This window comes from Babylonia areolata, chromosome 1, assembly GCF_041734735.1.
Source record: "Babylonia areolata isolate BAREFJ2019XMU chromosome 1, ASM4173473v1, whole genome shotgun sequence".
Classification (NCBI taxonomy): Eukaryota; Metazoa; Mollusca; class Gastropoda; order Neogastropoda; family Buccinidae; genus Babylonia; species Babylonia areolata.
The window spans coordinates 62,212,656-62,238,969 of NC_134876.1; the positions used below are offsets into that span (position 1 = coordinate 62,212,656).

At 38.2% G+C, this 26,314-nt stretch overlaps 1 protein-coding gene across 3 annotated transcripts in view; it reads right to left on the reverse strand.

Moving 5' to 3' along the window:
• Positions 1–26,314, reverse strand: part of LOC143285113 (advillin-like) — a 59,313-nt gene that overhangs the window by 17,503 nt on the left and 15,496 nt on the right. For 2 of the 3 annotated variants that reach the window (XM_076592337.1, XM_076592351.1), the window contains exons 2-17: positions 25,182–25,264; positions 22,936–23,010; positions 20,915–20,956; positions 16,580–16,648; positions 14,384–14,514; positions 13,452–13,557; positions 10,292–10,405; positions 9,389–9,496; positions 7,475–7,587; positions 6,340–6,418; positions 5,305–5,548; positions 3,891–3,991; positions 2,992–3,129; positions 2,074–2,160; positions 1,102–1,173; positions 461–568 (exon numbers count right to left, since the gene is read on the reverse strand). In XM_076592337.1, the coding sequence (XP_076448452.1) occupies positions 461–568; positions 1,102–1,173; positions 2,074–2,160; positions 2,992–3,129; positions 3,891–3,991; positions 5,305–5,548; positions 6,340–6,418; positions 7,475–7,587; positions 9,389–9,496; positions 10,292–10,405; positions 13,452–13,557; positions 14,384–14,514; positions 16,580–16,648; positions 20,915–20,956; positions 22,936–23,010; positions 25,182–25,264 (1,670 nt within the window). The remainder of the gene's footprint in view (positions 1–460; positions 569–1,101; positions 1,174–2,073; positions 2,161–2,991; positions 3,130–3,890; positions 3,992–5,304; positions 5,549–6,339; positions 6,419–7,474; positions 7,588–9,388; positions 9,497–10,291; positions 10,406–13,451; positions 13,558–14,383; positions 14,515–16,579; positions 16,649–20,914; positions 20,957–22,935; positions 23,011–25,181; positions 25,265–26,314) is intronic. The other variant, XM_076592343.1, reaches the window with a different exon arrangement.

Here is a 26,314-nt window from a genome sequence, read left to right on the forward strand (position 1 = left end):
AGAAACTTCGGCAATTTGTAGTGTTGTCTCCGTGTACAGATACACATATATCCATATGTGTTGTTTTTTTACATGTGCAGAGGTATGTTTTCATACATGTTTTGTTTCATGTAAGGCACTTTGAGCCCATCATGTGGGGAGTATGCACCATATAAGTACTAAATATTATTATTATCATTAACCCTTTCACCGCCAGTCAATTTCGAGTACAAAATTTCCTTTTGGTATAAACACAGAAAAGACAGTGGCTAAGAACAGCTGGGAATTCCCCCCACGATGTATAGAAAATATGGTCTATACTAGCACCGAACATCAAGAGCAGTAGGTTCATGGATAACAGACCAACGAATGGTCACCTTTCAGTGACAAGAGTCCTCTACCATGTCTGTGCATAAATGCGAGCTTGGCGGTTTAAGGGTTAAGTGTTCCAGTCCATGTAATGTTGAGACAGTGCTCTCACCTGCACGGCCTTGGTATTATGTGGTGTTGTGCCGCGGACCTGCAGCATGTAGTTATCCCCTGGTCCATCCACACTCCTTTCTCCAGGTGTCCACCCGGCTTTGCCACCCTGAACACATTCCACCCCTTTTAACAATGGCATTGTATTTTTGTTTGTTTTTTTTGGGGGGGGTTAATGTTTTTTTTTATAGATTTTTAATCAGCTGTTAAAAAAGGATAAGTATTGCAGAAATAGTCTGTTGTCTTTTTATCTGTCTCCCTTTTCTCTTCCCTCCTCCACCCCCCTTCCCCTCCCCCCAACCCCCCCCAATGAATATCTGAGTAGTATTATCTGCATGCTTGTGTGTGTGTGTGTGTGTGTGTGTGTGTGTGTGTGTGTGTGTGCATGTCTGTCTGTGTCTGTGTGTGTGTGTATGTGAGTTCACGTGCAAGACATATTTTGTGGCTATATAATATGATGATTCATATTTGCAATCCATATTACTCTGTCTTGGTACATATTTTTTTTCCTCATATGTCTTCATGTGCTATTGCACAAGTTTTGGTTTAAGGGAGGTGTTTAAAGCCCCCTAGATGGAAAGATTGTGCCATATAAGTGCTAAGTACTATCATAATTATTGAAATACAAACTGATGTTCTCACCTGGAAGACAATCATCTTTCCGCCAAACATGGCCATGAAGTGTGGGGGTTCCTTGTACTGCACCACACGCACCTGACAAAACATACCACCCCAACCTGTGTTATTTCCCTCACACAACAACACAAATAGTGCCTGTTTCTATTTGAAACCCTGATTCAGTCATGTCTCCGTTTCTTACGGTATGCCTGTATTAACCCTTGACTACTGCTGACAAGCATGCTCATCAGTGAAGGGCCGCCATCTCACTGAGGTAGAAGGAGTTTGTATTATACTCCATGTTTGGTGATACATATGCCCCAAAATATGGCTTACAGGTCAGGATGTCAGTCACCACTCTGTATCTAGACTTCTTTTCTTGGGACTGCACATTATTACTTCTGTTCAGTAAAATCAATTACAATGTAAGTGCATAAACATGAGTAACTTTCAAACTCATGCCGCATTTTGATTTCACCATGGTTCAGCAACCATTGATTTCACAAGGTTCAGCAACCATGGGGTGAAGTGTAGCTGAAAGCATTTATGTTATGATTGTAAAATAAAAGAATAAAAAATCTTCTTTTTTTTAAAAAACCAATTCCCCATGTAAAAGTTCTGACTAATTAACTCATGCAGAACTGTTCTAGGGAGAATCTCACGCTCCATTTAAAAAAACTGTGTGATCTTCTGTCAGAAGTGTGGTTTGTGTCTGAGGTATTTTGTTTTGTTCTCACCAACATCATATTGCTTCAATGTATCTGTCTCTAGAACACTTAGGTCATTTGTTGCTGTCTTGGTTTTTTATCATGAAGTAGGTTTTGACCCGTGCTTTTGAATGTGTATCAGTGAATAAGTGTGTATGTGTATTCAAATGCAAGGGTGCAGATGTCTACATGCACACAAGTTTATTATAATTGTTCTTCCAAATTACACACATTTTAAAGTCATTTGTCAGTTCATAGAATCTACAAGACATGAAGAGTTGAGCATTACCTGCACAGGAGTACCTCCCAGCTTATCGTCCATCTCCACAGCTTTCAAGGCGGCTGTGCCTCTCTCGTCTGCTGTGGACTTTGCTCCCTGTAATGTATTTTTGATTGTGTACTATTTACGATTGTGTGCTATGACTTGTGTGTGTGTGCATGTGTGTGTGCTTGTGTGTACTGTGTGTGTATGTGGGGGTGTGGGGGGGAAGGGGGATGAATAATTTTTGATAATGTTTGGTATCTTGTGGTCAATTTCTTCCTTTTTGATATTTACATATGTGTTCTATTTGTAAACACCTAGGGCTCATTTTCCTTCCATGGGCTGCAACTCCCACATTCACTCGTATGTTCACGAGTGGGCTTTTACGTGTATGACTGTTTTTACCCTGTCATGTATGCAGCCATACTCCGTTTTCGGGGGTGGGCTTATTTTCAAGATAGGGCGTAAATGCTAATAATAATAACAATAATAATGTAACATTTCATATCACTGACAATGTCATATCTCACACACTCAACAATATACACTGGATGACTTGTTTCTCTTTGCACTGGTAGTTACATAGGATTGTCATATCTAGTATATCTAATGACACAGAACTGATGACTTGTAATTGGCACAACTAACAAAAAAAACATTGATAACTTGTTATACTGACCACAGCTAATAGCATGCACACACACACACACACACACACACACACACACACACACACACACACACACACACACATATATATATATATATATATATATATATATATATATATATATATATATATATATATGAAGTAAAACGAATTCTACATTTACAAAGAGAGAGAGAGAGAGAATAACTAATATCAATAAAATGAAAGATTTGGAATTAGAAGACTTTGAACAGCATTTGCTTTTGTTTTTCATGAGTACACAGCTCAGTACTGACCAGCCAGTAATAGATGATGATATTTTCCCGTCCCTGCACTTCGTAACTGTACTGGATGACGTAACAGTCTCCACCAAAGAACTCTCCAAACCGACTCTTGTCCAGAGGCTTCAGGTCAAAGTTATCCACCCGCCACACCTTCAACCAGGTTGTTGTGTGAGAATGATAATAATAACAATGATAGTAATGTCCACTCACCACACCTTCCACATCATTCAGCTTGCCATATAATAATAATTGCAATAACATTTCTTTCATAATAATACTGTACATTTACATAACGCTTACCCTGCAACTTCAAGTGCTAAAAACATTACTTGTGATATGAATAAGATACAGGATTATAATAATAAAAAAAGATACAGGATTGTTATAATAAAAACATTACTTGTGGTATGAATAAGATACAGGATTGTAATAATAAAAAAGGGTTCAGATACAAGCTTGCTAAAAAATACCATTCATATGAGACATATGCTAACATATAAACTTGCTAAAAAAAAAATACTATTCACATAAAGAATTGCTCATAATTCAAAAACATTTATAAAAAATAATAGCTATTACTCAGTTCACTGTGACTTCATAATCATTCTCTGACCCACATGCACAATATAGAACATTCGGGTAAATTTTCCCCTATGTTTGTCTTTGTATTAAAAAATCCATTCTAATAAAGCATTTACCAGCAGAACAAAAATAAAGACCATGTCAGGGAGATGGTCACAAACACACACGCACGCACACACACACACACACACTCATTCAAACACACACACACATACACAAATTAACACACACTCACACACACTCTCTTTTGATAATGTTTAGTATCTCACACACACACATGCGCTTGCATGTACAGACGCACACACATATCATCTCACATGTCTACCAACCTCCACTTTGCCAGAGCCATCATCCACCATTTGTGTTTCTGCTGCCAGGGAGCGATTAGAGTGAAGTGTTTTGGCATCAAACTTGGTCTGCACAGTCTTGGCTGAAACCATCAAACCACATCCATTTTGGAATTACAGTATTTGCTTCGCCTTAAATCTACAGACCTGCATAATGACTCAAAGAAGACAATTATTCTTAATGCTTTTTTTTTAAGAAGCTTTCATTGCGTCGAAAAAGTGTGACGTTAAGGATTGAGGCAGTAAAAGCAAAAGGTGTACAAGCTAATAAAGCCATACCTTGCAATCTTCTGGAAGAGTAACTTTCTAATTAAATATTATGTCAAAAGTTCCTTTGCAAAGCCTTTAACGTACACTTGCAGCGTTGGCCAGAAAAATTAAAAAAAACACTCTCCAAGGCACATCCATTACGTAGGTGACTGTCAACAGTTGTCCCTAAGTCTTGCCATTCAAGCCCACAGGACACTGAATTCTGCATACATGCCAGACATGGCTAAAATTCTCATAATCATGTGCCTCTGGTCGGATCAGCATCCACATCCTCCCAGTCATTGGTCCATGATGCTAACTGCTTCACCATAGCAACTGGTTTCAAATCCTATCATCAATATATTTCATTTTCACAAGTTCCTTATCCAAATATTAATACTGGTATAGTTCATTTTCAAAAGTTCTTTATCTTTACATTGATACCTGTAAATTTCATTTTCACAAGATCTTTACTCTCATATTAATACTGGTAAATTTCATTTTCGTAAGTTCCAAATACAAATATTAGTATTAATACATTTCATTTTTACAAGTTCCATATCCCACCATTAGCAGGTGTGTGTTTCATTTTCAAACAAGTTCCAGATCCTATTGTTGACACATTTCATTTTCACATACGCATACAAACACATTCTTCACAAGCTACAATCTCTTCAACTTTGCCTACAAAAAGATTGACCAGCAACATCAGTGAAGTGAGAAGTAGAGTGTTGACCCAGAGGTAATGCATCTGACTAGGAAGCAAGAGAATCTAAGTGCACTTGTTCGAATCCAAAACTCAACAGTATTTTCTTCTCCTCCGCTAGACCTTGAGTGGTGGTTTTGACCTTAGTCATTCAGATGAGATGATAAACAGAGGCCCCATGTGCAGCAAGCATGTAGTACACGTAAAAGAACTCATAGTAACAAAAGGGTTGTCCCTGGCAAAATTCTACAGAAAAATCCACTCTGGTAAGAAAACAATTACACTTGCAGGTAGTAAAAAAACTATATAAAAAAAAGCCCAAATTTCACATTAAGAACTCTGTTGTGACAAAAGAGTAATACAATACAATACATACAGTACAATACAATACGATACAATACAATGTATGCGAGGGATTCACACCACTGACAATCATCTCACCAATCCTACTGCGTGTGTACACTTTGCCAGAGGGGGCTGGCTGAGGCCAGTCTCTGAAGAGACACTTGAAGTCCGACGGCTCTGCCCCCTCCACCACACGGGTCACCTTGGTGTCAGAGGGATAGTCCTTCTTCTTCAGAAAGCCCACCGCATTTCTCATGGCCTCTGTCTTCTCTTTGGACGAGGCCTTCTTGCCTATCCAAACCCATACGCCAGCGTAGCTGTTGTCAATGATGAAGGCGTCCTGAAGAGAAAGCAAGGAATAGTTACAAGGTCTGAGTCTATGTTTAATTAAAGTTTAACATTAAAGATCCTATAGCCTTTTACGGCTATCAGGGCAGTGAATCCATATCAACTGTGTCTAGAGCTTGGCATAGGAAGGTGGGGCCCAGCTGTCTCCTTCCGCTGTTTTAACCTTCCTCAACTGAAGTCAGGTACCCATTCACACCTGGGTGGAGTGGGGAAAACTGGAGTGAAGTGCCTCTCCTGAAGGACACAACACCAAGCCAAAACAGGGCCTTGAACCCAACCCTGATCACTGGTGAACACTGGATCACAAGTCCATTGCCTAACCCATCCTGCCAAGGTGCCTCTTAGGTATACCTGAGTCTATGTTTAATCATAGCATGGTGTTTTTAGAGAATTTCATGCTTGTCTTCTTTTAATGTAAGATGATATTAATCAGTCATATGAATACAGTAATCTCATTTACAGGCATAAAATATTATACAATAGCTAAACACAGACATATAACAACAATATGCTATTCAAAATACTTTAAGGATAAGAGTAAGCACTTTGATCTGATTTCCCTAACAGTAACCAGTAAATATCTGTAAAATTAGACTCACAACAGAATTTAGCCAGAAACAATTCCTTTGTTCTTGTGGATGCTCCACTTTCACAAACTGCACACGTCACACCAATTCACTAATCAGTTTAACTCTACTGAATTAATTCATCAAAAAATATTCACATACTTCATCATACAAACCTGTTAATCAGTTCAATTAATGAAACAAACAAAAATCTTACTTGAGACACAAGATCTTTCTTGAATAATGGACCAGATTTGACTTCTTGGATTTTCAGTGTTCCGTCTTCTTCACGGCATCTGGAAATAAAAAAGCACAACAGCTGTTTTGTTTTGTTTTGTTTTTTTCAAATCTGTATCTTTTCTTTTAATTACATAAAATCATATCTGAAATAAAATAAAATAACTGCCATATACCAAAGGTACCTTTACAAAACTTATGTCTTGAACATTTTCCAAACCTATGTGAAACAAATTTATCCACAATGACCCAGAGAGCTCCTGCATTAAATCAAGGTTCCCACAGATGTGACCAGACAAAATTTCACTCTTTTTCCAGACCTTTTCCAGACCAGACATGTCAAACACAAGGCCAAACTGAATACAAAATATGTCTGCAACACTGCTGATGGAAGAGAGAGGTGGATATCCTAATGTTGATGTTCAACTTTTATCACTTTTTGTTTTTTCAATTGTTTGATTTTCAAATGCATTAAGCTCTTTGTTAAATGATACTGGTCAAGGGTTTTATTAAAACTCCAAGACTTTCAAGACTATGAAGGGCAAAGCATACATTTTCCAAGACTTTTCCTGCACTGGAAAATGGTTCACTCATTTTTCCAAGACTTTTCCTGCACTGGAAATGGTTCACTCATTTTTCCATGACTTTTCCAGCATTGGAAATGGTTCACTCATTTTTCCATGACTTTTCCTGCACTGGAAAATGGTTCACTCATTTTTCCAAGACTTTTCCTGCACTGGAAATGGTTCACTCATTTTTCCATGACTTTTCCTGCACTGGAAATGGTTCACTCATTTTTCCAAGACTTTTCCTGCACTGGAAATGGTTCACTTATTTTTTCCAAGACTTTTCCAGACTTCTGTGACTCTCTGATTTCTGATAAAAGCATTTTCAAAATTATGAATTGATATGTGTCTGCAAGAAGTCTTAATAAACAAATAAAATGTGGTTGAGCCTGGGTCTTTACACAAAAAGGGAGGCAACAAATGGTGCAGACAGAGAAATAACTAAAATGGATATTACAAATCTATTCAATCTGCTTTCTATTCTTATCTTAAAAAAAAATTTTTTTGGGCCATGTATCCAAGAGTGCATTGAAGTGTGACATGACTCACGAGAAAAGCTTAATCCCTGCAGCGTATTGTCGTTCTGATGCTTCGTCTTTTCCCCCCGCCTCTGCTGGAGACACTTTATGTTTTTGTCGCAGATCTAAATACTTCTCAAACACCTGAAAAACACAACACAAACTCACAAGATTAAACTCTGTGATATAACAATGTAATGCTGACCCGTCCCTGAAAATAGTGTTTTAAGTACGCATATCCATTCATACGCATATCTAGATGTTTACAAGATGTTAAAACTATACGAAGGCTCAGGACCCAGGTGCAGATTGTTGGAAGAGTGGCACATCACATGAGAGAGTGAGTGTGTGTGTGTGTGTGTGTGTGTGTGTGTGTGTGTGTGTGTGTGTGCATGCACATGTGTGTGAGCACATTCATCTGACTGGGTGTTTGGCATGAGGATGACATATGGATGCTCACCATGTGGTTGAGGTGATTGTACGTTGTACAGATCAGAGTGGGAATGAAGAGAGAGTTGTCACAGAATTTTTTTCTCGTGAACATTACTTTCATGTAAAAATGCTTTTTGTTATATTCTACTCATGTGATCATTACATTGTATTTCAAGGAAAGGTGGAATAGAAATGAAATATCACTATATTCTTGTTTTAGTGAAGGAAAGATCAAAGTATTGATGTCCAAATAAGAGAAATAAGTTGCATGGGCAGTTGACAAAATATATTTCATGCAAGTAACATGGATAAATCTTAGGTACTGTCTCAGTTTGATCAAAATCTATTTTACTTCCAGATCTACGTAACACATACCAACTCCAGCCATGAAGCAATCTGCTGCATTATAAGTGATATGCAGCATTGTCAGCAGACAAAATTTATAATTCTCCATTCTTGTTCTGTAGTAAAATAACAGTGTAAGCAGTGGTTTGTGGCTTTTGCTGAAATAACACAGGATGGAATTATGTTTTGCTGGTGGGGTTTTTGTGTGTTTTGCTGAGATTTTTGTTGTTGTTTTTTTTTTTTTTTTGTGGTTCAAAGGTAAGTTGATGTCTTGAATAAATCTCGACCAATTTTAATCTATTCCGTGCAAAGTGCTCTCGTAATAAGAATCTGTCTCAATTAGATCAAATGACACATTTAGCTCCAAGATTTAAATATCTTATAGTATTACACCACCCACTTCAATCACAGATGACAAAGGTGATCCTAAAATGAACTGCTCACAAAGATGTCTAGCAGTGAAGAAATACTGTACTTTCAACAGGACTGGCATTATGTTAAACAATGGTACTGTTTGTTCAGAGGCTTGAATAATTTGTGCCATAATATCATCTGTCATGCACTTTGCAATATAAAAAACAAAATCCACTGTCATCTGTTGGACGACTCACACAGCCACTCTCTCATCATACATTCATCAACCCAACCCAGAGTATTAGACCACTGTTTCTTTTTTCTTTCTTCACTTCTAGACATCTTTGTGAATAGTTCATTTTAGGATCAACTTTGCCATCCGTGGCTGAAATGGAAGGCATAATATCATACATTATTTATATCTTGAAGCTATATGTGTCATCTGCTGGACGACTCACGCAGTCACTCTCTCATCATGCATTCATCCACCTAACCCACATACTATGACCACTGTTATTGTTTTTTTGCCTTCTACTATTCTTTCCCTACACTATATCTTATATACTTTTATGTTTATTATCATTATTCTTTTCCATCTGACTAAGCACATTGGGTTATTCTGCTGGTCACACATTTCAACAAGCAAACTGGCACAAATCTGACCATTTTTACCCAGCTATTCAGCCAGCTAGCTATACTGAACTGTTGGCAGGACAGTAGAACCGAAACCATAAGCAATCAAGGAAAGCGATGAAACAAACACGATGACCAACAACAACACCTCAAGCCACAGCGCTGACAGGGACAGACTCACAGGTTTTACATCATTATCCAGATCTTTCTCCTCCTGTCCATCATCCAGTGCAACAATGTTGGCTTTGCCTCCCCTCTCGTCCCGAAGTTTGCGGCAGTGCTCCATGGTCTGAAAAGATGGAACATTTTTTATTGTAAAGTGATCAACTTTCACCAGCTGAGGCTTGGAAATCTCATGTCTGCTAGTGATGACTTGTTAACTTCCTTGTAATTTAGTCAGCTTTAGTTTATTTACATTTTACAGTTTATTTTCGTGCTTGTACATGTTGAATAGTCCATTTCTGTACCTGGGTATGGACAATAAACAGCCTTAAGTCTTGAGCAAGAGAAAGAAAAACTGATCAGTCTGACTGCATAACTTAATGAATTACACCTAATTCTGTTGAAGTTTTGGAACTTGGGAATCAACAATTCTTTTTTTTTAATGTGCACCCATGCAAACACGTACATGAGCACACACACACACGCATGCACACACACAAACAGAAATAGAAATGAAGAAAATTTGGTGAATTATCTAGTTGGATATTTCCAGTCTTTCCTTTTAAAACCATTAGAATATTGTAAGAAATTAGAAAACAAATAATTGTTAGAAGCAGAAATAGAATGTTGTCAGAAATATATAATATTGTTAGAAAATTTCTAAACTGTCAAAACAAGGAAAACAACAACAGAATATTGTTGTTTTTTGTCATCAGGATAAAAAGAAAACATAATATGCTTATCATGTCAATTACAATAACTGTGATATTTGAAAAGAAACAAACAATAATGTTATTGTTGCTGGGTTGTTGTTGTTTTTTGTTTTGTTTGTTTTGTCACTGAAATATAAAAACAGCTGATGATGCTCATCTTCAACAACAGAAACTGTTATATATATATATGTCAGGCAGAAGGCTCCTACCTTCATCCTCTCTGCCCGGTTGGACGCTGATCCCATCCAGGGGAAAAGAATGAAGCCCAAGTCCAGAATGAAACAGTCCCCCTTGTTCATCAGCTCCCAGTCTATCTCAGGCAACTGGAAAATAGAAATAATAATTAAAAAAAAAATAAAAAAAAAAAAAAAAAATATATATATATATATATATATAAACGCAAATCACTCCCACTGAAATGCACAGAAATCTAAATTCTTTTGATAATAACCAGCTGCTGTGGCAAAGTGGTTAGCGTTGCCGACTGACGGCTGGGAGGACGCGTGGTTGAATCCCAGCAGAGGTGGGTTTTTCGGCCCATGGCTGGCTCCTGCCCAGAGTTGAGTGTGCTGTGGGCTTAAATGGGGAGACTGGGACCACACAGTCAAGTGTCATCCACTTCAAGGATGCGTCTTTTGGTGTGCTGCTCTAATTACTTGACCAGCACTGCAAGTGTCTGTATCTCTCGGGCCTGGTTAACAATGGGATATATTTATGAAAGGAAGCATAGAGTACAGCCTTGTCACGCAGTCCCAAACCAAAATGGACCTCCATAGCAACATCGTCATCGTCATCCTCTTCCTCCATCATCATCAATATAGACAAAACAGTCTCAAAGTCTGTGGCCTTTCATGCCCAGCTCTCATGGTGACCTCAGTTTCGATACCCCTCCACTTCTGTGCTTGGGGTGAGTCCTGTCAAGGTCTTCAGTGTCGGCAGATTCATGGGGGGCTGTTGTTTGAGGGATGTGGTGACAGTCTCCACTCTGGGAGGGACGCTCACTCAGTCTGGCTCTGCGACTAAGCCATTATTGTCGTTAGTAGGGGCCATAGTAGGTGGTGACCTACGTACGTTAAATCAGAACAGGCACCACTGAACACCACGGAAGTGACTCAGCAACAGTGCAGGGTCTCCTCTGGTGTGTGGCCTCCTGTGACCTAACATCGATGGTTCCATGTGGACTGCCGATGCTAGAACTGTGACGGACGAACCCCAGTGTGGCCATGTATGGGGGAATCTAAATGAGTGACGTGGGAGTAATGCAGATGATGGGGCAGCAAAAAAAAAAAAAAATTATTTTGATAAATCTCACACTTTCACTGCATTGCTATGTTCAGGACGTTTATGACAAATTCAAACTGAATGTTTGTTCTGAACCATTCCCACTGAAATGCACAAAGATTTAAATTCATTTTATAAATTTCACATTCATTATCATACTGCACTTCAGCTGCTATGTGCAAGAAACTGATGGCAAGTTCAATGTGACTATTTGTTCTGAACAGGTCTGATGTGTCTCATTTGTGGCTGGGAATTTGCTGGGTTTCCCAGCTTCTTTGGGTGTGCTGTATCTCCAGGGAAATTTAAGCCAAAGATTCAGTGAGTAGCGTTTACTGAGTTGGGCATTTATGAGACATGCATTTTAACTCTGAGACAATCCTCAATGTACATTCACAAAATCAAAAGTGTACATTAAAAACATCATAATGAAAAAAAGACAGGAAAAGAAAATATTTCAGACAAAGACTTTCTCAATACTGACTCTAAAAGTTTAAAAAGAAGAAAAACGTTTTTTTTTTAACCATTTTCAGTCAAATTTTTTCCACCAGAAGGACCATTCCAAAGTATGAAACCAAAAGCAAACAACAACAATGAATGCCATAACACAGAGAGACGGAAAAGATATAATACCAGATTGAAGCAGCAACATTACAATTTTTTTTTTTTAAACAAGCAAACCAGTGTTACCCACATCTATCCTGCCATGAGCAGGATTCCCCTATTTCACTATGACACAGCTCTCCATCAAATGCAAGCACATTCATTTCCACAACTCATCTCATAAAACTATTTTTTCTCCCAAATTAAACTAAAGCTACAACTTCACTGTCATATGATTCTGTCATGTTTGAAGCGAGGTGAGGTGCAAGGTGGCAGAATGGTTAAGACACTTATCAGCCAATACAGTGTCCATGGCAATTTGGGTTCAAATCCTGCTCTTGCCTTTTCTCCCAAGCTTGACTGGAAAATCAAACTGAGCGTTTTGTCATTCGGGTGAGACAGTAAACCAAGGTCCTGTGTGCAGCACTCACTTGGCATGCTGAAATAGAAACTCCGGCAACATACGGGTTGTCCTCTGGCAAAATTTTGTGCCATAAAGTTCGGTCTATAAGCCGCGACATTTTACCCCTGCTTCAACCTCTGCGGCTTATACAGTGATGCGGCTTATTTGAGAATTTTAACGATCCCGGGAGTGTCACATCCTCGTCTATTCTTAGCTGCCATTCAACTCACCAAAATCATGATTTCTGTCCATGAATTTTTGGATGAGCTTCACGATAGTGTGCTAACTTCACGTTTTATAAATCAAATCCCCACACATTAAAGCCTTCAGATCAGCATTCAGGTTCTACTCTGCTCAAGCGTACACCCTAATCATGCCGAAAACGCGACGTAATGCCTATGATGCAGCCTTCAAATTGAAGACGATTGACCTAGCAGACGACAGTGCAAGTGGCAAACCAGCAGCAACCTCCACTTTGCGTTCATGTTCATGAAGTGAAAGCGAGGCTGAAGTCAGTGACAAGATGGCAGAAGAAGCTGTGCTGGTTCTCTTCAACTCGGACACTGAAGACGAAGATTTCAGTGGATTCAGTAGCAGGATAGCGTTGAATAAATGTGACTATCCTTAAATTATGGATCTTATTTTCGTTGAGTTCATTTTTTTATTTTTTTGTGGCACTAGCAGTATTTTCGCTTGATTTTCTTTGTGTTGTTCCCGCTTGTGTTTATTTCATAACCTACAGTATTGACAGCTTTTCTGTAGTATCAGTATGTGTTCCGGTACCGGAAATAAGTGTGGCTTATAAGCCAGTGCAGCTTATGTATGTATGAAGTTAAATTTTTTCCTAAATCAAGTGGGTGCGGCTTATATACCAGTGCGCTCAATAGACCGAACTTTGCGGTAAAAGAAATCCACTCTGATAGATACACCAGTACATATACATGCACTCAAGGACTGACAAGCAAGTTGGGTTATGCTGCTGTCAGGCATCTGCCTAGCAGATGTGATGTAGCATATATAGATTCGTCTGAACACAGTGACACCTCCTTGAGAAACTGAAACTGTTTGAAGAGAAGAGCACAAACCTCTGAAAATCGAGGATTTCTCTTGCCCTTGACTTGGATAAGGCGAGGCTGGAAGACACCACGTTCCACATGATTGAAGCCTGACTTGACTCCTCCCACCTTGATTCTGTCAATCACACTCCACAATTCAGCACAATACAGCAAAAGTCACACACACACACACACTCACACACACACACACACCACACAAACACGTGCCAAACACACACACACACACACACACACACACACACACACACACACTCCAAAACTCTCATGTTTCTACAGCTATGTTTACACACAAAGACAGTGTCAAAATTACATTTATCAGTATATCTGCGAATGTGGGAAAGAGTTTAATGATGATTGTCAAGCCAGCACTGGGTCTACGACAAATGCACCTGAGTGCAGCTGTGTATGGGGGATTCAGAATGTACTGTGGGAGTAATGCCACTGAAATGGCACAGATGATGGGGCAGAAAAAAAATTGTCAAGCTAGTTAAAAGAGTGTTCCCAGTTTACTCGGATATTTCTGATAGAACAGTAGCACCAAACTATTACACCTGTTCTTAAAACTGCTGAGTCAATTCATGACCTAACACTGGGACATTTCTGACACAACAGTAGAACCAAATCATTACATATGTTTTAAAAAGTGCTGAGTTAGTTTATAACCTTACCTGTCTTTCCTTCTCATTTTGACATAAACAGAGAGGGGTAGGATAGTAATGAAAGAGTTAGAAAGATAAAAAAAAATAAAAAAGAAAGAAGAGAGTGAAAATAAACAACACGCATCCACACACACATATATGCACGCACGCATGCACGTACAAACACACACACACACACACACACACACACACTCACACACACACGCACACTCACATACACACTCACATACACACTCACACACACACGCACTGACACTTGATGACACACACACACACACTAACTTGATGCCATGAGGAAAGTATCTCGTGAAGCGCTGTGACTCATGATTCTCCACCTCTCTGTGCTGCACTGGGGATCCCCCCAGGTAGTCATCCAGTTCCACTGTCTTGTAGGCAGCAACTCCTGCCTCATCCTGCCCAACATAACAGTTTCAGTTTCCCATGGAGGCATCACTGCATTCAGATATATCCATATAAAATATCACATCTGCTAGGCAGATGCCTGACCAGCACCATATGCATGCATATTTATTGTGTACCTATGAGAGTGGATTTCTTCCACAGAATTTTGCCTGAGGACAACACTCAAAAATCAATTCAGCTCTTAAATCAATTATATCTCCTGATGTGACTCAACAAACTATGTGCTCATGTATATATATAATATGACATCTAAATTCCAAATACTGTTGAATAGCCTGTTGTAAATTACATGTCTGTGATAAATGGAGTGAAGCAGGGCTGCGTCCTGGCACCCACAATGTTCTCCATTCTCTTCTCTGCCATGCTGATTGACGCCTTCCAAGACTGTGACCGGGGTATCTACATTCAGTTTCGCACAGATGGCAAACTTTTCAATTTGCAGCGACTCCATGCCAGGTCCAGGGTGTTTGAGGCACTGTTGAGAGAGTTTCTCTTCACTGATGACTGTGTGCTTGCTGCAAACACCCATGAGGACATGCAGTTCATTATGGACAGGTTTTCAACCTCCTGCAGGCGCTTTAGACTCACCATCAGCCTCAGCGAGACTGAGTCCATGTACCAACCAGCTAGCTTACAGAACGCCAGTGCCTCCCCCCCACCTGCAATCAGGATCGATGACACAGAGATCAAGTCAGTCGACAAGTTTTGCTACCTGGGCAGCACCATAATTATGCAGCAACGGAGCCCTTGATGCAGAAGTGATGCTGCGCATCGCCAAGGCCAGCTCCGCCTTTGGCAGACTCAACAACAGGCTGTGGAACAATAAAGGCATCAGGCTCAGCACCAAAATCAAAACCTACAGAGCTGTTGTGCTGACCACATGGACGACGTATTGCTGTCACATTCAACAACTTGAGCAGTTTCACCAGAGATGCCTATGAAAGATCCTTGGCATAAAGTGGCAAGACAGGGTCTCCAACCTCCAGGTCCCAGAGAGGAGCAGCCTGCCCAGCATTGAAAGCCTGCTGATCCAGTGCCAGCTACGCTGGACAGGACAAGTTGTCCACGTGACAGACAGCAGGATCCCAAAGATGCTTTTGTATGGCCAGCTGAAGGAAGGCCACCGTAAACTTAGAAGACCCTGCAAGCGCTTCAAGGACACCTTGAAGACAAACCTCAAAGCCTGTGACATAGACATCACTTCCTGGGAAACTGATGCCCTTGACTGCTCTTGCTGGAGGATGCTGTGCTCTAGTGGCATAAAGACGTTTGAAAACAAGAGAACACTGGCCATTAAGGAGAAGCGTGTGCGAAGGGAGCAGGGCTCAACTTCTGGAGACGTTTTCCCTTGCAACACCTGTGGGAAGTGCTGCGCATCCAGAATTGGCCTCTTTTCCCATATGAGGACACACACCGACAGGTAAGCCTGCCTGTCTAATCATCCTTCGGACCGACGGGAGACTCCATCATCAAATTACATGTCTATGTTTCATTACATGAGCATGACTATGATTAATGTATGTATTGTTTATTTCAAATTAACATTGAAGATTTGTATGTGTTGTATGTATACATGCTGACTGAGTGTGAATATCATGTACTGTTTATGAGTTCAACACCAAAAATTAATTTCTCTTATTGGAAACAGTAAGGTATTCTCTATTCTGTATCCAAAGAAGCTGGACATTCAGAAGTCCCACCCATTCAAGAGACATGTCAGATCGATTCAGAACAAAAACATGCATTGCTATCAACTTCTTGCATACAGCAGCTGTAAAGCATTGAAAGCATGACATTTATCAAATTATGTAAAACTCTTAAAAACAAGCCTCTTTAAACATCCCTACACCCCCTACCCTCATATAGTCTTGTGTGCCTTCTCAGATACATAGGTCTAAAACTTAAATGCACAGTGTACATATATATATATATATATATATATATATATATATATATATATGCAAAGTCATATTTCTCCAACTTCTTTCGCCAGCCTCTCTCCAAACATCCTGGTACACATTTTCTCTCCATCTTTCAAGCACACAGCCTCTTTACCTGAGACGTTTCAGCACCAAGCCAAAAGTGCACATGGATATCAAAAGCCCCGCCTTTGTTTTCCTTCACCTGAAATAAACAGCACACACCATCAAAATATCACAGACATTTAAAACTGGGCATTAACTACACAATCAAAACATCACAAACATGTAAAAACTAGGCATTAACTACATGATCAATTCGCAAACATTTAATTTTTTTTTTAAACCTGGGCATTACGTGCCTTATCAAAACTTGCTAATATTTCAAAACTGGACATGGCACTTTCAAAAAAAGTACACAATCAGATTCCACAGGAAACCAAACAGAAAGTGAACTATCCTTACTTTGAATAACTGTAAATGCTAGAGGATACGATGCAAACATACAAGCTACTCAGTTTTCAGTACAGCATAAAAGAAAATTGTCTGTAAACTGCACATATTGACAATGATGGTATCTAGTTGCAGTTAAATGTGCCAAAAGAGAATTTCTCTGCTCTGAGTTAAAAGTGAATCTGTTTCATTGAAATGTGAATGCACTTTACTTGTCTGTAGTGTGTAAGAATTTAAGATTCTGAGCCTGCTAAAAGTGTAGAAGATTCATAATTTCACATCTCCTCTCTTGATATTACCATATAATCAAACAAAAAATAGAGAGAGATAAGAGAGACAGACAGACAGACAAACAGACTGACAGAGAGAGAGTTGTGTGTGTGTGTGTGTGTGTGTGTGTGTGTGTGTGTGTGTGTGTGTGTGTGTGTGTGTGTGTGCACCCATATGTGCATGCTGCTTTTACATGCCATCCCATCATAATCTGATTCACCATAATCCCAGTCAAACAAAAACAAAAAAACAAAAAAAAACCCAACCAATATTCCTTGTTGACAAAATATAACTGCTATGCATTAAAACACATGCATGCATTGCTACAACTTGTTAGTATTAACAAATACAAATAATGTGGACATTCATTCCAGTAAAACTATGTACCACACATATGCACACAGTGCAAAGCTAAATAAGTTTACAGGGATAGGGAGGTGGAGAACCAGAACCAGAGAGGACATTGTAACAGACAGCAGCAGTCTGCACTGATATCTAAAGAATGCAGACAACCACTGCAGTTCTATAATGATACCAACGATAATGCTGGTAATGTGATGTTATATCATGCCTACTCTCTTAACAGGGCTCTAGGCACTTTACAAAACTGGGTAAACACACACACAAACACACACACACACAGAGAGAGAGAGAGAGAGAGAGAGAGAGAGAGAACTAGGTGAGTAGTACCCAATGAGAACAATGGAGTAGTGTGGTGGTATTCTATATTTTATCATGTCTATGAGGCATGCCGAACAATTCATAGCTTTTTAAAATCTACCGGTAATCATTTATTTTTTAAGGATTCCTGTCAACAGATGTATCAAGAGAAGCATCCAATATTTTGGTTGTTTCAATGGCCAGAAATCATCTGAAAGAAACTATCTTCCACATCTCAAGAGCGGCATTCTGACAAAGAATGTCAAGATGGTGCCAGTAACAGTCTCATGACATTCACGCATCTAGCAGGATCTGAATCCATGGTCAACTGTCACTCTGTGACACTAACCACTGAACCTTTTTTTTCTCTCTGGCTGAACCATGCATTATGATCCATGCAACTTATGTGCAAGCAGCTGCAATTCCAACTTAAATGTCCTGTCACATTGTCAACAAAATACATAATATCTACCTTATTAAACATTTTACAGAAAAAAAACTTATCAACAAAATGAAAATTAAATAAATAAAGAAAGAAAGATAGTTTGACTACTTTATGGCAAATACCATCACCACAGGCACATAACACAAAAAGCTTAAAAGATATCTTAAATGATGTGATACAAAAATTAATAACAAAACAAAACAAAAAAATCCAACAATTTGCTTTTTTAAGAAAAGCACCAGTTCACTTGATTACTTCAATACATATCTTCATGGCAGATAATGAGTTAGTAATGCTAATAGTAATACATGTGCTTCTAATGCCTCCCTAACACCAAATCTTAAAGAGTAAATTTTGAGTTGCTGAATCATGAAAAATGTCTGGTATAATTTTTACTGCCTCCTCCACACATCAGAAATGGCAAATGTTTTATACATGTATTAATCCTTGAATCACATGCACGCCCAGACCTAAACCTCGCAAAACAAATGCTGCAAACAGACAGACACTGCACAACACAACAGTCTGCTCAAACACACACACACACACACACACACACACACACACACACACACACATTCATTCAATAATTCATTATTTACTCTGCACAGCTAGTTTCTTTGATATCATGGGCTCTACAAACATTTTCTGCTGATTTTACATGGACCTTAAGGAGGTCTGGGAAACAGACTGCGATCAAAAGTATGTATATGGCTGTAAATGGACGTAAGTCCATCGAAAAACCCAACGAATGTGTACATATGACTTGATGTGGACATTTCCATAACACATCTGAAAAGCAAATATCTCAGCAATGTGCTGATCAGGGCTTCAGAGACTGTCCAAGATAAAAATAATAATAAATGAATAATAAATAAATCAGTAAAATTAAAGAAAACAAAATAAACAAATCATGCGAAGATCAGGCACGTGCTCCTTTTATTTCTCAGCAGATATGGTATAGCATACATGGATCTGTTGCACACTCTGACACCTCCTTGAAACTGAAACTGAAATGAAACATCTCAACAGTCGAGAACTGTTAGCTGACATGGATTTTTTAAATCATATAAACCTAATTATATAAACCTATTTTGTATATCATGCATGCAAATGGACACCAAAACATGACAACAGTGTCCTGATCTAAACTGGGCTAATGAACATATTTTCTTGTTCTGCTATCTTTTTTTCCAGGCTATTGTCTCAAGATTAGATAGATATTGTGTAACCAGTACAACAGAAATTCTGCCAGTTCCATTATACTTTTAGAAATCCATAGAGAAAGCTGCCATGAAATAGTTGATGTGATTACTGTGTGAAGTTAGTAACATACTGACAGGGACATGAATCTCTCTCTCTCTCTCTCTCTCTGTCTCTCTCTCTCTCACACACACACACACACACACACACACACACAGCCACTACTACAGCTAAAAACTGCTCTCCCCATGTGGCAAAACTTAAAATTTGTGTGCACTGTTTGCGCTGTTTCAAGATAATTGTGTATAAATTAATTCAGATATCAACTATCTCTTCTGTCATGTCAACAGTGTATGCTGTTAACAGCACGACACTTGTAATACGCTGCTACCTGCTAAAGAAACAATGAAGTAAATATTAATGGCAGCAGTCCAAATGAAAACCCTGCTGGTCTCAAACCAACCGGGATTCTGAACCCTTCAGAGCACATTGCTGAAGTACAAAGGTTCTTTCTCTCTGCTCTTACACGGTGAAAGAAAGATGGGAGATTCAACATCCCCACACAACCCCTACACCTTTAACATACTTTAAAAAAATTCAGTAATCAATCCAAAAATCACAAATCACCATTTTCAGATTGCCAATAAATCATTTTCAAACTCGAGGTTATTCTACAATGAGTTTGGATCAGACTGGTTACATTTAACGTACAGATCTTTTTTCAGATCATGGCCACAATAATCAAAAAGTTGTCAGTGAATCATGTACAAGGGGCACTGCACATTCAATGTTATGAACAGTAGTATAAACCTTGGGTTAGACTGGGTAAAACAGAATGCTCCATGTCAACAATGTTTCCAACCTAATTAAAAACGAACATTTTTTCAGTGTGTGTCTATGTTCACAAATGAAAGATAAATGTTTCTGACAACAATACACTTAACAATATTATCATTCGTTCAAATCATTGTATTAAAAACTATTACTCCACAGCACAATGCTGATCAAAGCTGCAGACAATGATCAACATCCTCTGTTCTGCAGAGCAAAAAAAAGTTTCTTTCATTGATTGGCAGAATAAAAATTATTTTAAAAAAAACAACTTATCATTCAAGCATAACTATGCAACATTCATCCCAACAGAATAACCCTTTGCACAAGCATACAAGTGCATTTTTTCAGCGTAAAAAAAATTATGTGCAAAAAAAAAAAGCTAAAGAGGTTTTCTATCTCTCGATAAAACTTTCAGCAACCGCCCCTGTAATGTAAGCGATACAATTACCAACATAATACAACCCTGTAAGAGATTTATACTGTGAAGAAAAATTAACCGAAACATATAAGCCATTGTCTAAGCTGTAGTACAAGGTACCAATAAACAAACTGAAACAACTGAATGAAATAAAAGAGTCTCATTCCACTAACTACCCCTCAGTCTACCTGAGCCTCTGGGCCTTTCACATTCTGACCAGGCAGTGAGAGCTACAGACAACCAAAGAGCAACAGCAAAAAATCAACAACAAAAGTATAGCATGACACACAACATACATGCTTCACAAAAACAGATAAAGACCACTCACATTTCCCACATCACATGATCATCATATACAGGTTTCACAAAAAGCTAATGACTAATTTTCCAAACAAATGCCAAACTATGACAGATAAACCGTATCATTTCATTTTGGGCAGATATTTAATGCAATAATCAAATAAAATACTGAGACAATTCAAGTTAACCTAGTCATCAGAACAAGTACAGTCACGTGCAGAAGAATGTCAACCACTAATTCTTCTTCATCTTCTTCTTCTTCTTTGTTCATGGGCTGAAACTCCCACGTTCACTTGTATGTACATGAGTGGGCTTACGTGTAGGACCGTTTTTACCCCGCCATGTAGGCAGCCATACTCTGTTTTCAGGGGTAACCACTGATTCAAAAATCAGAGAAACATATACTGGTCAATCCAACTGTACCTTAACTTTTTGTGAAGCCTGTAAATACAAATTCATGATGGTGTTGTTGTTTTTTTGTTTTTGTTTTTTTTGGTTTTTTTTTTTTACTGATTAGCTATTGTCTCATATTACTGCATATTACTGCAATCTGAGTTTCCAGGGATTCACAGCTTTTTAACAAAACAGACAACAATGAAAAAAGAAAAACTAAGATGAGAACTTTTCAAACTTTACAAATACAGTAATAATGTTCACAAAAAGCAAGATTACTGATTTCTGACAAACACTTAAAGGACTGGATTTTTTGCTAACTTTTTATCCAGATCAAACTTCTTTATTCAGACCTCAAATAATCTAGAATCTAGAATGAATATTTCTGTATACTTTTTTCTGTATCATCTGTAATACTAAATATAATGCTATGATGAGTGTTTGAAAGGCATCAACAGAAAAGCTCAGAACTGGATCTGAATGTTGGAAATCCCTTTTTTTTCATAAGAAGTTATTTTCCATTCTTTGCAAAAGGTAAGGTTTCGGTTAAAAACCGATGTTAATTACGAGAAGAAGTGATATTTTAATGAGATACACACAGAGCACATAATTCACAATAGTCCTCTATTAACATTCAGGTCTTGTGCATTTGAGCAAACTCACACATGTGCAAATATGACATAAGTAATACTGACTAAAAAAAAGTATGAAAAAAATCTGCAATGAAAATCTTAATTCAAGCACACAATGAAAAGTTTTAGTTTTTGTTTACATCAGATTTAAAATACACAGACACACACTAACACATATTTTACTTCAGTAAGTTGCACACACAAGATCCGATATTAGATCCAAACACAGAATCCTGAGAAGTTAGAATTAAGAGATGTAATAGCTTATGTGTGTTACCCTTGAAGCTGTTTCAGGTCTCTCAGGCACAACTTGCTCAGACTATGAAAACAGTATACATTGCTTTGAGCCATAACACTGATCTCAAGAAGAAAAGCACAATGAATGCTGGATCATACTATCTTAACTTACTCTAACTTACACAGCTTTAGCTTATTTGCATTTTATTTTATTGTTTGCACTTGTCTAACTCTACCAGGTAATTTCTGTACTTGTGTATTAACAATAAACCAGTCTTGAGTGGATCATATGTGTATTCCAGATTCTGAGAAATAATGATTTAGATGAAAAATACAGTATGTTTTGGTCAGAGATGAATCCAAGGAAACAGTACTGTTGTTCTGTCGCAGTTAAAAAGATATACAACACTGTCTGCTAGCATGTGAGAAGTAGTATGTTAAACCCTTCAACATGTAATCAACATTGGACAAATGTCTGTGTCTTTTCTTTTTCTTTCTTTCTTTTGTTGTTGTTGTTGTTTGTTTTTTGGTGTGTTTTTTTAATGTGCTGTGCATTTCTATGATCAAATCACTGAAATGAAAGGTAACTGATTATAAAATACCACTTTTCGGATTAAAAATCAAATAAACATTTCACAAGAACTCACCGACAACACAATGTAGGAGTCACCTCTGTAGAATTCCCCATAGCACTCTTTTGGAACAGGCACGACTTGTAAATTCTGAACAAAACGTAAATAAAGTTTAATGTTTTTTAATGTTTAATGGAGTGATGGCCTAGAGGTAACGCGTCCGCCTAGAAAGCGAGAGAATCTGAGCGCACAGGTTCAAATCACAGCACAGTCGCCAGTATTTTCTTCCCCTCCACTAGACCTTGAGTGGTGGTCTGGACGCTAGTCATTTGGATGAGATGATAAACCGACGTAAAAGCACGTAAAAGAACCCACAGCAACAAAAGGATTGTCACTGGCCAAATTCTGTAGAAAAATCCACTTCGATAGGAAAAACAAAACAAAAAATTAAAAAACTGCAGGCAGGAAAAAAAAGGGTGGCGCCCTCAGTGTAGCGACACACTCTCCCTGGGGAGAGCAGCCTGAATTTCACACAGAGAAATCTGTTGTGACAAAAAGGAGTAATACAATTCAATAAAATATTGCCTCAGAATTTAGTGTTTACAAAACACTTAACTGTGTAGCATACTTGCCACAATACAGTTTGCATCTACATATGAACCATACAAGAATCATGAAATATTCACATACAGAAAATGTCATTAGGTCTGTAATGTTTCTTTTCTTTTCTTTTTAATTGTGTTTATACCCCCTCTACAAGGAGAAGATCGATTACAATGGGTACAGTTAGCAAAATACATGTGAACATTTCTTGGACCATCAAGCTCAAATCTGACAAACATTTACGAACTACTTTTTTCAGTTGTTATTTCATGCAAATCTGGAATGGATCATGTTATCAATAATGTAAAAACTGCTAATGCCAATTAAGCAGAATATGCAGTCACTACACAAGATGACCTTCCAATTCAATTATCGATGCATAAAACATATCAAGGACTGGAAGTGATGAACCGCTCAGGAATTTGATTGAAATGCTAAAACTTCAAGTTATGGAGACTGTCAGATAAAATCTTCCTGAGGGCAAAGTATTTTGTTTTGTTTTGCTTTCATTTTTCTGCTACATGCGCATGTTAATAAATCTGTTTAATGAGGGCTGTGGAATGTTTCTTTATGCCCAACCCCCAGGGCAAAAACAAAAATGAATTCAAACAAAACTGAATTAAAAAATGAAACACAAGGGGTGGGAGATGGCACAGCATGACCACGAAAGGGTCTTTGCTTGGTGGTGGTCGACTCACTAGTGGTGGTTGTATTGTATTGCACTGCATTGTATTGTAATGGCATTGTAATTGTATTGTATTGTTTCATGTTTATAACAATAGATTTCTTTGTGTGAAATTCAAGCTCAGGCTGCTCTCCATTGGAGAGTGCGTCTCTACAGTGCAGTGCCCCCCCCACCCCACCCCACCCCCACACACACACCCTCCTGCCCCCTCTCCTTTCTTTTTTCTTTCTATTTTTGTCACTCAAGTGTGTTTGCTTTCTTATCAAATCAAAGTTTTCTTCAAAATGTTGCCAGAGTCAACACTTTTGTTGCCATGGGTTCTTCTATGTCAGCTAAATGCTTGCTACAAACAGGACCTCAGTTTATCATCTCATCCATATGACTAGCATCCACACCACCACTCAAGGTCCAGTCGATTCCTCAGATTCTCTCGCTTCCTAGGCAGATGCGTCACCACAAGGCCATCATTCCAGTATTTGACATAAAAGTTTAAAAAACAATCTTTTAACCATCAATCTGTTTCAGATATATTCTTTTATAACAAAAATTATGGATCACAACCTTCCACAGCCTCTCCAGAACAACACAGCTGAAAAGAGACGTACAACTGAACTAACTAAACTTCCTTCTAACAAGAACACACACAAAAACTTACAAAACTTCAGTGCACACATTCTCTTTCAAATACAGCCCTTTTTCTTCTTTTTTTCTTTTTTTTAAGGTAAAGGAAACAAAGTAAGAACAATTGTGTGTGTGTACGCATGCTTGTGTGTGTGTGTGTGTGTGTGTGTGTGTGTGTGTGTGTCTGTGTGGTGTGTTTGTGTGCACCTGTGTGTGTTTTTATGCATAATTCTGAATGACACTGCTGGCTTGAGACCAGCTGGGATTCAACATATGTATATTGTTACTGTATACCCCAACGCCCCAAACGGAGCAAAAGGATACAAAATTCTTTGAACCTTTTCAGCTTCGTATATTTGTGTGTGAAAACTGGCATGAGAAGCTGGGAAGAGTAAAGAGCTGGGCTGAATACCTCAATCCTCCAGATGTAAAATCCTGTTCTGTCTCTCTGCACAGTCCGTACAAATGCTGAATCAACTCGTGACATCCTGGAGTCTGAAAACACACAGATCACTTATTTCCAATGCTCAGTTTGAAATATAAAATAACTGAAATAATTGCAATGTTTTTAAAAGCGAATATGTGAAATGCTTTTATTTGAGAACATATGTTTATTACTCTTGTTTAATCAAGTTATCTGCGTGTGTGGGGTGGGGTGGGGGTGGGGGGTGTGTGCGGGTGTGTGCTGATTATCTGGTTGTGGTTTTTCGCAATTCATCTTTATTCTTATCTTATCTGTCTATTATAATCAATGTGCAGTATAGTAGGCTATGTTTATAATTATATTCAAATAATGTTTCTTAATTCTTTCTGTTTTTACATTAAGAATACTAGTTATTACCTGCAATGTGTGGATGCATGTATGAAACGATGTATGTGATATTTTTTACATTTGTATCTTCGTAATATTTGTAGGGGCTGTTGTTGGCTTTTACAGTTATGGTCCTCATGTTGTTTACTTGTCTATGTTGTGATAATGCACCTGACCAAATTTCTCCAGTTGGAGATAATAAAGTTATTCTTATCTTATCTTATCTTATCTTATACTCACTCCTAGAATCAGCAAATAGTTTATATAAAATTGCATGTATACATGTATATGCAAACATAAGAACTGCTTTTAGTAACAATGTGTTCCATATTACATGCCTTGACTGATAATTCAGTTTCAAGCTGAACATCTGCTGCTTGATATAAATGTTTTTGTTGTTTGTTTGTTTTTTTAATGGAAGGTGCAATAGCAATGATTTAAAACTATATTTTATAAAAAATGTTTTTTTTAAGTGTGTGTGTGTGTGTACACGTGCACGCGCGTGTGTGTGTCTGTAACTGCATGTCTTGCATGTGTGGGATGTGTGTGTGTGTACATGTGTTTGTGTGTGGTGACCGTTTGTATGCATGTGCATGCATGCACATTATGTATGCTGTGTGTTTCTATGTACATATATTCATTTCTATACAGTGATGGAACAGCATTCAAGATGTAAATGTAAACTGCAAATCATAACTGATTTCACAAGACAAAAAAAAAAAGAAAAAAAAAAG